The sequence below is a fragment of the Cricetulus griseus genome, chromosome 6 (genome assembly GCF_003668045.3).
Source record: "Cricetulus griseus strain 17A/GY chromosome 6, alternate assembly CriGri-PICRH-1.0, whole genome shotgun sequence".
NCBI lineage: Eukaryota > Metazoa > Chordata > Mammalia > Rodentia > Cricetidae > Cricetulus > Cricetulus griseus.
The window spans coordinates 27,906,437-27,919,520 of NC_048599.1; the positions used below are offsets into that span (position 1 = coordinate 27,906,437).

At 50.8% G+C, this 13,084-nt stretch overlaps 1 protein-coding gene across 1 annotated transcript; it reads right to left on the bottom strand.

Annotated features, from left to right (window-relative positions):
* Positions 1–6,854: 6,854 nt before the first annotated feature.
* Srxn1 (sulfiredoxin 1) lies at positions 6,855–12,097 on the bottom strand. Its single transcript, XM_027421522.2, has 2 exons — positions 11,708–12,097; positions 6,855–8,832 (listed from the first exon to the last, which is right to left on the bottom strand). Exons 1-2 carry the CDS (start codon positions 11,969–11,971, stop codon positions 8,629–8,631), a joined length of 468 nt encoding a protein of 155 aa, XP_027277323.1. The 5' UTR covers positions 11,972–12,097; the 3' UTR covers positions 6,855–8,628.
* Between the last annotated feature and the right edge of the window lie 987 nt (positions 12,098–13,084).

A 13,084-nucleotide genomic window follows, 5' to 3' on the forward strand; every position in this document is an offset into this window, starting at 1 on the left:
ATAAAGTTTGGCTTTTAACTTTTTTTTTCTATCTACTTTGTGTGTGCGTGTGCATGTGTGTGTATAATAACCACCAGTGACTGCATGTGACAATTTACTCCTGGGTATGCTTTGGCACACATATGGAGGTCAGAGAACATTTTGTTGGAATTTGTTTTCTCCTTCCATTATCTAACTTATAGGATGTAACTTACACCAGGCTTGGTGGTGAGCACTTTTACCTGCCTTTGGGCCCTGTCCTAGTTTGCTTTCTGTTTCTATGTTAAATACCACAACCAAAACAAAACAAAACAAAAAAACAAAAAATAAAACAAAAACAAACAAAAAAACCTTAGGGAGGAAAAGGTTTATTTCACTTTACAAATTACAGCCCACCAAGGAAGTCAAAGAAGCAGCTTGCCCCAGAGGAACAAACACTGCTTACTCGGCTACTGGTTTCTCTCACATTCAGCCACCTTTCTTAAGCAGCTGGGGATGGTGCCACCCACAGTGGGCAGAGTCATTCTACATCAATCGGAAAATGCCCCACAGACATGCTCACAGGCCAGTCTGATGGAGGCAACTCCTCAACTGAGTTTCCTTCTTCTTGGGTGTATCAAGCTGACAACCAAGATTAGCTTTTGCAGCCCTCTACCTGGGAGCAGCCTGAATGCTCACCCTCTCACCTGCTCTTCTCTAGGCTTTTCACCCCAGTGTTACATCTTGGCTGCTGCTGAGGTGTCCTGCTAGGTCCCTGAGAGCAGGCCAGTGCTAATGCCTGAATGATAACACTGAATTAAGCAGAGGGCCCCCTACTTTAATCATTGGGCATTTCCTAGAGCAATAGGCCTTCGAAACACACTAGCCTGGGGTTGGATCAGATGAGCTTCCAGGGACATCTTCCAGGACAGAGCCCTGGACCTCACCTGTGTGACCCTTGGGTTTTCATCTGCAAGGTAGAGGTGGCCATTGCACCTGCCTCATGGTGTCATTGTGAGGACCAAAAGATTGCATTTGGAGAACAAATGCAGGAAACTGTGTGTGCTTAAATACAGAAAAACAGGAGAGGACACAGGACAAGGAGCTTCCTCTGCAGCCCTGCTGTCCAGACAGAGTCCTACAGGAAAGGCCAGGGTCCAGTGAAATACTTGCTAGCAAAAAGAGGACAGTCACAGCTAGATCTGGAGGGAGGGAGTGGCCATTGGATACCCATCCACACCCCAGGATAGCATTTAGTCATTCCTCGGGTTCTCATTTGTTTCCCATTTCCTTTTATCTAAAACAAAAGCAAACAAATCAGAAAATCAAGATCAGTGATCCCCAAGGCACCTGCAAGCCTTCCAAGACCCTGTGGCTTTCTCTTGAAGGTGACACTTGTTTTTATTTGTTTGTGTGATTGGTTGTTTGGTTGGGATTTTTAGATGGGGTGTTTCTATGCAGCTCATGCTGGCCTCTTGATCCTCCTTAGTGCTGGGACTACAGGCATGGATTACCATGCCCAGTTTCTCTTGGGTTTTTAGAACTGTATTTCTTTACTTCCCTACCTTTTGGGCTCCTGGGAACTGGGCCCCACTGTGTGTCCTGTGTTTGGTTGAGACTCTTTGGGCACTAGCTGCTGAGTGAAGCTCAAGCCTTGATATTCCTTTGATCCAGTCCCAGCCATGGACAAGACCCTGTCTCCACCTTGAGAAACACCTAGCTCCTGATCATACTTATTGCCTGCTGGCACAAAGGACCAGGCATCACCTGGGTGGTGATGATGGCGCTTCCTCAGGGTTAAGCCTCAGCCTCCCTTCCCATTCCTCTCAGTGGAGTCAGGCAGGCCATGTCCTTCCACGGCTTAGAGCCACAAAACGGCTGTACACTTGCTACTTAGGGGAGCGGTCTTTGGGTCAGGGTAGACTCTATATTTTCTATAGACCTGGGGGCTGCTGCAGCTTCCTTTAAGAGTCTAAGAGTGTCAGGGCTTCTGGATAGAGCCATTCAGGCCAGACACCTGCTTTCATCTGTGTGCTCATCTAGGCAGGGCTAAGACAAGGGTAGGGAATATAGTTCTAAAAACCCAAGAGAAACTGGGTATGGTAATCCATGCCTGTAATCCCAGCACTAAGGAGGTTGAGACAGGAGCAAGAGGGATAGCAAGGACCACACAAAAGCACCTTGTGGGGAGAGGGGAGCATTCTGTACACAGCCTTCCTTTATAGACAAGGAAACAGACTTTATGTCCAGGGCACCTGGAAATTGGGTTTTCTCCTCTGTTAAATAAGGGGTAAAATTACCCCTGCCAAGGTGACCCTGACACTTAAAGGTAGAAGATAGCCTTAAAACCCCACACTGCCATTGATAGTAGGCACCCAGTCAGTGGTTCCTCCTGTTCTGAACGGGATGATGCTCATAAGAACTGGTAGCTAGTCAGTGGCGCAGACATGGGAACCCAGGGCTGTCATCCGAAGTGACTAGTCACAAAGCAAAACAGCGGCCACAGCGACACCACCAACAATGCTAGTGTTTCCCTCCCCCAAACGGTAACCCTAACGAGGTGTATTGAGTTGTCAGGTGGCTACACCTGCCTGGCACCCTGGGCCAGCTTTCAGTACAGAGATGGCTAGGGGACACAGGGAGGCAGCCCGCAGGCAGCCTCGTGGCTGTGTGCAGAGTCCACGCCTGGAAGACATTACACGGCTGTCGGCTGGGGGGGCGTCGCCGGGAGTTCCGGAGGGGGTCCCGGAGGCGGCTGCGCCGGGGAGGGGACAGCCGGCCACAAAGCGTGCTTTGTTCTTCCCTCCCCCGGAGCTGGAACCAATGGATTGGCGGCAGCTGAGGTCATCTGCCAGGCAAAGCCGGGGGTCAGGCTCGGGATGGGGCCCCAGGGCAAGAGCCTCTATGGACCCTCATATAGGGTGGAGCCAGCTGGAGCAATCAGACAGGTGGCTACTTGTTTTGGAACTCAGTTTCCGATCGGTGCCACAAGGAAAATTATGTCTGTCCTGTCCACCTCTAGGGCTGGCTGTGGGGTTGGAGATAGGTTGCATCCTTTATTCTATGGAAGGGGGCGAACCTGGAAGCAGGTGTGGTGGGTATACCCACCACGAAGTTTGGAGATCTCCCAGGTTCCTTTCAGGCCAAGGCTGGTGCTCTGGGGTCCAGGATAACATGCAGGGACCACCCAGGAGGTTATCCTAACTGCAGGCTGATGGCGGGGAGGTGAGCATCCTCACCTAGCAGCTGGCAACCAGAGTCCGCTCAGTCCCTCACCCCACCTCTGCACGGATAGGTACCTTTCTCTGAGACATGCTGTTAGTGCTGGGCACAAAGCCCCTGGAAGCTGTCAAGCATAGGGAGGCTCAGAAAGTGCCCAAAGTTTATTTTTAAATACTGTGTTTTATTTTTATTATATGTATGTTTGTATGTGTGTGCACTTGAGTACAGTTGCCCTTGGAGGCCAGAAGAGGACATCAGATCCCCTGGAGTTGGAATTACAGGTGCTTGTGAGCTGCCTGGTGTGGGGAAAGGGCTCATAGCTTTTTATTGTTCTCAACCATGATCATGCTCCAAAAAGGGGCTGGAGTTTGGAAGAAGAGTCCCCAAGCTCTGCCTGGGTAGCATTTGGAACATCTCCTCTGGAAAGGTCACCAATAAGGAGAAACTAGGTAGAAGGCTATGTGTCACCAGGCTCTTAAGTTTCTAGGTGTCCAGCTGGTAGAACACAGTAGAGGATGTGGGGATCGCACATTGCACAAGCAGCCAATGGGCTCCCAAGGAGAGCGGCTGGTACATCCTTACATCCTTTACCCAACACCAGGCAGTGGTAAAAAAAGAATGGCCTCCCTCATGTGGGATGTATTTGCTCAACAGCTGTCTGATGAACACCTACTAGTGCTAGGACTGCTATCAGTGCTAGGCTCAGGGTGATAAGCAGGGAAGACCTGCCATGATTTACATTCTGGTGGGCAAGGAAGACATCAGTGGAGACCAAAGAGAATCATAGAAAGAAATGAAGAAAATAAAATGGAAGGGAAAAACAGATGGGGGGGTGGCCTTCAGAAAAAGAGGCCATATTGTAGACACCAGCCTGAGAGTTCCGGAGAGGAGTCCAGCTGCCAGTGGGGGCAGTGCAGTGACCAGTGCCAAGAGACATCAATCTGAAATAGTGTTTTGAAAAGGGGTGGGGTGCTGGAAAGATGGCTCAGTGGTTAAGAGCACTAGCTGCTCTCTCGGAGGACCAGGGTTCAATTCCTACCACCTTTACAGCAGTTCACGACTGTTTATATACAGTTCCAGTGGATTGATACCCTCTTCTAGCCTCCGTGGGCACCTAGACACATAAAACAAACATAAATCCTGGGGGAACAAAACTGGGGCTGGAGAGATGGATCAGGTTTGCTGTGCAAGCATGAGGACCTGAGTTCAATTCCCCAAGAAGTCATCTAAAAAGCTGGGCGTGGCTACGTATGCCTATAATCCCAGTGCTGCTGGGGAAGTAGAGGCAGAAGATCATTGGAGCTTGCTGGCCAGCTGTCCTAGCTGAATGGGTGTGGTGATACTTTTGTTTATGCTATAGCAAATGAAGCTTGCCTGAAGATCAGAGTGCAGACTTTATGCTATAGCAAATGAAGCTTTCCTGAAGATCAGAGTGCAGAGCTAGCCATACTAGTTAGCCATGGAGGCCAGGCAATGGGAAACAGAGGTAGAACGATCTCTGTTAGCTCAAGGCCACCCTGGGCTACATGAAATTGATCCAGTCTAAAAGAGAAACAGCACTCACACAAAGTTGATCCTAGCACTTGGAATCACATGCCTTTAATCCCAGCACAAGGGAGGTGGAGACTATGGCTGGGCAGAGAGGAAATAGGAGCTCAGTGCAATTTGAGCAGTGGCAGTCTGAGCAGTCAGTCTGAGGATGCAGTCTGAGAATGCAGTCAGACTGAATGAAAGATTGCCCCTTTGGTTGAGCATTGGTAGAGGTAAGGACTGTAGTGGCTGGCTGCTTTGCTTCTCTGATCCTTCAGCTTTCATCCCTGATAGCTGACTCTGAGTTTTTATTATTAAGAACAATTAGAATTCATGCTACAAATGGGTGAACTCCAGCCAGGTTCAGGGAAAGACTCTACTGGGACAGCATTGGAACAATTACATAGTGAGACTTTGTCTCAAAAAATAAGGTGTAAGGGACTGGAGAAATGGCTCAGTCCTTAAGTACTGCTCTTCCAGAGGACCAGAGTTCAATCCCCCCATCCACACAGTAGGAGGCTTACAATCTCTGCTGACCCTAGGTCCTGGGGGACCAGCAGGCACCCACACTCATAGGCACACACAGATACACATACACATACTTTTAAATAATGAAAAAGAACCTTAAACAAACAAACAAACAAACAAACAAACCAGAGAGTGACTGAAGAAGATACCTAACATTGACCTCTGGCCTCACACCACACAAACACACACACACACACACACACACACACACACACACACACACACACAGAGCACAAAAGTGTTCTAGACATGCATGAATGTATATGAATTTGTTCTGCAGTCCAGCACACTTCAGGAAGGGCATGTGCCAAAACTCATTGCACTAAAAATGCAAAGGGACAGCCAGGTCTAGGATCCAGGATGGACTTCAGCCTGCTCCTAGTGTTTTAACTGAAAATGTTTAGTTATTTAAATTGTTAATGTTTTTTAGGACTTTTTTTTTTAGGACAGCCTCATAATGTAGCCTAGGCTTACCCTAAACTTGTAACACTCCTACCTCACCCTCCAAGGTGATGGGATTACAGGCATGCACCCATTAAATAATGTCTAATCTTAGTAAAACTGAGAAATTAAAATCTAAATCTACCATGGAGGGGTTGGTCCCAGGGCCTTAAGGAGACTCAAGAACCCCTACACACTGCCTTTTTTGAGGGCAGGGGAAGGGACACATATCAGAAAATTCACAAGAATCTCATGGCCCAGCTTGGAGGGTGCTCAGTGCTTCTTGGAAGTGCCCCCTCTGTAGAGGAACCCAGAACCCCTAAGGTACAAGTATAGGGCAGGCAGGATGAGCAGCACCTGAGGGCCCCACCCAGGCTTCATTCAGTCACGACAATCCCTCCCTCAACCATGCCCTCCAACCCAGTGCTGTCCCCAAGACTCAGCTCTGTTCTAGGGACGGGACACCAGCGCCACTTGCTGGTGCAGGGTGGAAGTGCAGCCCAGGACCAATTGACAGCCACATTGCGCCCCTCTCCGTGTCCGGCCTCTCTCTGATGGAACCAGTATGCCAGTCAAAGGCTCTACTGCTAAGCTACATTCCCTATGCCTTTCTATTTTCATGTGGAGGCAGGATTTTACTAAATCGTTCAGGGAAGCCTGGAACTCGCTATGCTGCCCACGAAAGTCTTGATCCTGAATTTATCTTCTGGTGTCAGACTCTCCAATACAGGGATTACAGATAAGGGCCATGCTTGGCTCCCAGCTCTTTTCTTGAATGACCCTTGCCTCCACCCTGTCCCCTCGCTCCTCGTGGGGCCTGCTGGTTGGGTTCCTCCAAACCGAGTCTGCAAGCAGACTGAATGTGGTTACCTCAGCCCAGCAGGACATCCTCTGTTCTCCTGGCTCTGATCACAAAGTTAGGGCTTGCAGAGCCCCTCTGACGGCTTGGGGAATCATGCATACCTCCACCCTCCTGCCAGGAGTGGGAAATACCTACTCATCTGGTTACATAGTCCTGGCTCCATTCCCTTAGAAGTAGCTGCTCTTGAGAACCTTCTAGAAATGTGTTCCTGGGCCCCCACCTGTTTCTGAGAACCATCTAGAAATGCATATTCTAGGCCCCAGACCCGGGGCAAGGCCCATAAAACCCAACCAAAAATACTGGACTAAAGCCATTAAATTGCGGGTTTTTTTTAATTAAATAAACTTTTATTTTGGAATGACTTTAGATTTACAGAAAAGTTGCAGAGATTAAAGAGTTCCCATATAGTCTTCACTCAGCCCACCCTAGCAGTTTGATTGCCCAAAATGGAGGATAACTAAAACCCAGACCGAATAAGTTCCTGGTTGACCTGCTATGTTCCCCCATCACTTTTTGGTCCCAAGATTCAGTTCAAGTTCCATGTTGCATTTTATCCCTTTCAATTTCATTTGCTGGGACACTCAGCAGGTGAGAAAGCTGTTGACCTCACTATTGAGCTGGGAAAACAGAAAACGACAAGTAACTAAGCTTTCTGGGCAGGGCAGCAGCAAGGGCCACCTCACTCTGCTGCTTCCTTCTCACTCTTCTGTTTCTGCTGCCTCTCCTTGGCCTCCAGGACCCTCAGTTTGCAGAAGCCCCTCTGGAAGGTCCCATTGCCCACCCCATGCTGCTAGTGAGTCATCTTTGAGGGTGGGGTACCCAGCTCTTGGAGACACCATGCCATGACTACTTCTAGGTCCCAAGATAAGTCTAAGACTTGGTATGGCCCTTTGTGTGAGGAGTGCGTATGTGTGGGAGCAAGAAAATACTGTCACGGCCCACCAAGATTCATCTATGCTGTTTTTTACAGTTCCTCCCATTGAGAGCTGGTGTCCATCCACACCCCTTGCATCTGAGGAATGAACTCAGCAGTAGTGACATTGTCCTGGCACAAGGGCTGAAGAAATCTGGTCACCTTAAAACAAAACAAAACCTATGTATGTGGGCGCATTGCTTGCATGTGCGTATGTCTGTGTACCATGTGTCTGGTGCCCGCAGAGGCCAGCAGATGTCAGGTCAACTGGAACTGGGATTACGGTCGTGAGTTGCCATGTCAGTACTCTTAGCAGTGAGTCACTATTATTCTCATTCTTGGAACTCTGAAGCCACCTTGAGAATAAGCCTGAGCTGACCCGTTAGAGAGGCAACAAGGATGACCAAGTCAATCCAGCCAACATATGCCACAAGAATAAATAATGTGATCCCAGCCCAACCAGCCCCAACTGAGGTGACAGCTGACAGTAGGATCATGAGCAGGGCCAGGCCATACCAGCAGAGCTGCCCAAAGGCACCTAGCCCCCAGGGCTCACCACAGAATCATGGGTAAATGAATACTTTTTTTAGCTGTTAAGTTTGAGAATGGCTTGTTATATAGCAATAGCTAACTGATAGATACAGACATGATTCCTAGAGATCTTGTGACCATCTTGTAGCCATCTTGTGAAGTAAGCAGCAATGAGGGCAAGGCCAAAGGGTTACTAGAGGAGGCCCCGCCTTCACCGAGCAGTTGACACAATACTGTGTGAGTCATGTGTTCCAGGACTCAGGCTTTGGGGGAAACAAGCCTCTCTCATTTAAGCCATGGTGTCCTGGAGTTTCCTCTACTTCCTAGTACCTAGTTCATGTAGTGATAGGCTATCATAAAGATAAAAATGGACGGAGTCCTTGTCTCCATGCCCATCTCCTTTCTCACTTCCTCCTCTTGGTACACCTTCAGGGTCATGGCCGTGAGATCTTTTTACAGACAGGGGAGCTGGGCCCCCTCATTCCTGGACCCGGGGGCTAGTATAGAGGCACCAAGAGGCAGACCTCTCTCCTTAGATATAAAGAGAACATATCCCTGCTACAGTTTCACTGGGGGCCATGTGTGTCTTCTGGGCTCTGGAAGATGACACTGGTGTGCAGGGGGTGGGGTGACCCGGAGGTTTCTACTGCAAGTCTGGAGTGGATGCGCCCAGGTACACCCTCAGGTCTGAAAGGGTGGACTGCACGAGCTTGGCAGGAATGGTCTCTCTCTGGAGCTGCTGGTAGGCGGCATAGCGGTGGCAGCCCCCGAAGGAGTAGTAGTAGTCACCACCCTGGGCCCCTTTGATCCAGAGGACATCGATGGGGGGCACTCTGTCAGGGTCCTCCTAGAGAGAAAGGTCACAGGGTGAGTGAGCATGGCACTATGCTTGAGAACTGGCAAAATGCTTTGTTAAGCCAAGCAGAATGCCTATAAAGGGCTCGTGCTGGGAGGAGCAGCAGGCTCTCCACCACCTAGGGGTTCTGCAAGCTGGCGGGCAGGTGTTGTCTTGGCAGCTTGAAAATCAGTCCCAAGAGTATTTATTTCCAGCAGAGTAATGGCAGATGCTGTAAGCTAGGGGCTTCCCCCAAACACTAGGTGCGGAGTATTTATCTACATCCATGTGAACAATATACCCTGTGCTCACTTAGTACACACTTGGGAGACACAGTACACCCAGGAGGCAAGGACAGTCTCACCCTGACAGGGTTTCTGTCCCAGGAACAGACTGAAGGAGGAAGTGAATCAGGGAGTGATAAACACTATGAAGACAGTCTTACAGATGACAAGCCAGGATGGAAGGAGGCCATGGGTCTGTCTGAAGTGACAGGGGCACAGAACCACTAGGGAGGCTACGGAAGCTACAAATATGGACTAGTTTAGGTTAAGAGCCCAAATGCCTAAGCCATGGCTCCTCTGAAGAACAGTAGGGACCAGTACTGGGCAGGTAGCCCCTATGTTCAACGAGCAGGGCAGTGGGTGAAGTCCGGGAGGACTCCTTGGAAGGGTGGCCCTGGACAGCTGCATTTGGTAGGCCTTGTGTTGAAGGTGTGAGAGGGTAGGTTTAAGAATGCTCCCACTGGGGCTGGAGAGATGGCTCAGAGGTTAAAAGCACAGACTGCTCTTCCACAAGTCCTGAGTTCAATTCCCAGCAACCACGTGATGGCTCACAACCATCTGTAATGAGATCTGGCACCCTCTTCTGGCCTGCAGACAGAATATTGTATACACAATAAATAAACAAGTAAATAAATAAAGGCCCCTCTGGATGCCCATTTCCTAATCTTTAGGACCTGTGAAACCCACCTTACATAGTGGAAATCTGCTGATGGGAGTGGGCTTTAAGGCTCCTGAAACTGATAGATTGTCCTGGATTACCCAGGCAGGCTGAATGTAATCACCAGGTTCTTTGAAAGCAAAAGGCTGTGGCAAAAGAGGTCACCAGCTGCTGCTATTTTGAAGATAAGGGAGAGGCCCTCAGCTTAAAGGGTTCAATTGTTAACTTGATGAAATCCAGAACCACTTTGGAGGGTGGGCCTTTATGGATGCCTGTGGGGGTTTATAGTGGTTACTTTAACTGAGATGGGAAGAACCACCCACTGAAGGTGGCATCATTCTCTAGGCTGGGATCCTGTACTGTATAAAGAGAAGACACTGAGCAGTGCACAAGTGGTTTTTCACCATTCTGACTGGCGATACACTGTGACCAGTGGCCTCAAGCCCCTGCCATCATGACTTCCCTGATGTGATGGACGGTATCCTTGAACTGTGAGCCAATGTAAACCTTGTTACCCTTAAGTTGCATTTGTCAGGGCGATTTGTCCCAACAAAGGGAAAAGTAACTGAGACTTCAGGAAATGCATTTTCCCTTAAGGCCTCAAGAAAACAGTCCTGCTGGCTCCTTATTTTAGCTCAATAAAACACACTTTGAGCTGGGTCTGGTGGGGGGTACCTGTAATCCCAGCACCAGAGAGATGGAAGGTTTCAGACTAGCAAGGCTATATAGAGACACACCCTGCTTTAAAAGCAGCAAAACAACAACAACAACAAACAACAACAACAAAAAAAAAACCCACAAAAAACACAGCTTTGGACTCCTATCTTGTTTTAAGCCATGTTTGTGACAACGTGTTTAGGTGGCCAAAGCAGATAGGTCCTTGTCTCCACAAGAGCCTGTGGCTCCAGCATGGGACAGAGGTTTCTAAACTGGTCTTTTAAACCCATCAGGATCCCAGCTGTGCTAGGGGGCACCCAGGTGGCTGTGAGGTCACAGAAGGCCTAGCCCAATAGGGTGGGCAGGGGAGACATTGACACCAAGACAGAAAGACTAAGCAGTTAGAAGCAACAAAGAGATAAAAACTCGGGCTTCAGGGCATTGGTGATGCTCCCGCTGACCGTGCCAGAGCTCCTAAGTGCAATCCCTAGCATCATGTGCACACCAAAACTAAAACAATGCCGAGAAGGAGGTGTGGGAGCACTTCCTGGGGTGAGGTAAGTCTATGCAAAGGCCCAGTGGTACTCAGAGAGCGGTGGGGCTAAGTCCCCTTCCCACAGTCAGCTTGAAGGCAACTGCCAAGGTGGCAAAATAATTGCTTTTGTGAAATTCTCACAGGAAGACAGGGGTGCAAATTTTAAGACCAAACATCCTCGGGACTTTAGGGGTTCCAGGGCCCACTGCTCAAGAATCTGGAAGAATCTTGATCTGACACAAACGCCCTAGCTTCTGCGGGGACTCTCCCTCCAATATGGAGGCCTTGAGCCTCTCCTACTTCCCAACATACATGACACACCCAGACCACTGCCCTGACTGTCATGGCCAGAAGAGACATCAGGATACCCAGGTTATCTGGGGGTAAAGTTTCATTGTATCATCTTGTAAGTGCTTGACCTAAGGCAAGTTGCTTAAAAAACAGAACAAAACAAAACAAAATCCAAGCTTCCTGTGCCTCAGTTTCTCCTCCATACAGGAGGAACCGCAGCTACTTCACAGAGCTGATCAGAGAAGCTGAAATCAGCTGGGAGCAACCGCAGCACTTTTGAGTATGTGCGTCACAGATCATTACTTTCATGGTCAAGTCCAAGTGAGGAACCTGAGGCCCAGGGAGGCTCCGCCAGCCCAGCCCGTCAAGGTCACACAGGCGAAGCTGAGCTCCCGCAGATCCTGGACCCCTACCCTCGCGCCCTCTCTTTCTCGCGCGGGCCGGTAGGCTCCGCGGGCTCACCAGGATCGTGTCCACGAGGCTCTGCACCTTGGCCGGGTCCAGCACGGATGGCAGAGGCCGGATGAGCACGCTGATTGGCACGTTGTGCACCGTGGTGATGCAGCCCGAGTGGATGCTGCCTCCCTGAGCGCCGCCGGGTTCCTGTCCCTCCGGTGCCCCCGGCACGGTGCCCACCCGCCGGAGCGCTCCTCCCGCGCGCAGCCCCATAGCGCCTCCTTGGCCGCCAGAGTCGCCCGACTGCTTTACCCTGCCGGGCTGTACCATCGCGCAGCCGCAGGGGCTACGGCGCTGGGCCTCTCCCGTCCGAGTGGCTCGGCCCGCAGGGTGATCATGCCCGCCCCCGCGCCGCCCGACAGGAGCCGGGTGTCCCTCGTCAACCCATCTACCGACTGCCGGCTGCGGCGCCCCGCCACCCCCTCGCGACACACGCAGTGGACGCGTCCGCCGCTGACTCAGGGTGAGTCTGCAAGTCGCGGAGCAAAGTCGCGAGTGACGCACAGAGCGGTGACTCAGGCTCTGAGAGGCGAGGACGCGGGAGGTCAGACCTGCCCAGCAAGAAAGGGTTGGCTCTCAGTGGGAGCTGGGAACAGTGGCCCCCACATGGGGAAAACAGGAATGTGGTGACCTCACACTTCAGAGCCACCCTGCTAGCTGGGCACAATGTTAATCCCATTTTACAGAGGAGGAAACTGAGGCACAGAGAAGTTACGTCACACACATACACACCCAACACACCCACACACAGGCTTGGAGCTAATGAGTGGGTGAGCTGAGGCCCAAACCCCGGCAGGCTCGCTCCACGGATCTCTCTAGATTCCACCGCGGGCTCCCCTGGGCTCAGCGACAAGAACTAGCCACCGCGCCTTCTGGAGTTGTGTTGATTCTGTACGTCCTTCCATGAAATTCCATATTGCACATCCCCAAGCTATATCCAGGAAGTAGGAGTGGGAGTGGTTACTGAAGGGCCTCCCCAAAGTAGTCCCCCTGCGGGGTGGGGGTGGGGAGAGAGGAAAAGAAACCAAAGTCAGGTTACCCGACTGCGCAGCTAGAGTCCGGCTGGAGCTGTGGCGGGGTGTCAACCCGAACAGCTGCACACGCCCTTTCCTGTGGCTTGCACTGCCTCCTAGCTGGCGCGTGATGTCCAGCGATGAGCGTCCCTAGAAAGGCTGGGCCTATTCCAGGTCAGCCTGGACGCCGTACAGGACCCACTCTGTGACTTTCTATTGGGAAGCTGATACAAGCCTTCCCAGGCCCAAGGGAAGGGGACAGTGAAAGAGCCTGCGGTTTGGGACCTCTGGGACCGCTCTTAGGAGAGAGAGCTGCGGATGGAGGTGACCCGGCTAGGTGCTAGAGAAAGGAACCGCCAAGGCAGACTCG

Bases quoted from the DNA above. Each gene is read 5' to 3' on its own strand.
- Srxn1 (XM_027421522.2), bottom strand. From the start codon at position 11,971: ATGGTACAGCCCGGCAGGGTAAAGCAGTCGGGCGACTCTGGCGGCCAA. The intron at 8,833-11,707 runs GTGAGCCCGCGG...CTTTCTCTCTAG, and splicing joins GCCTCGTGGACACGATCCTG to GAGGACCCTGACAGAGTGCC.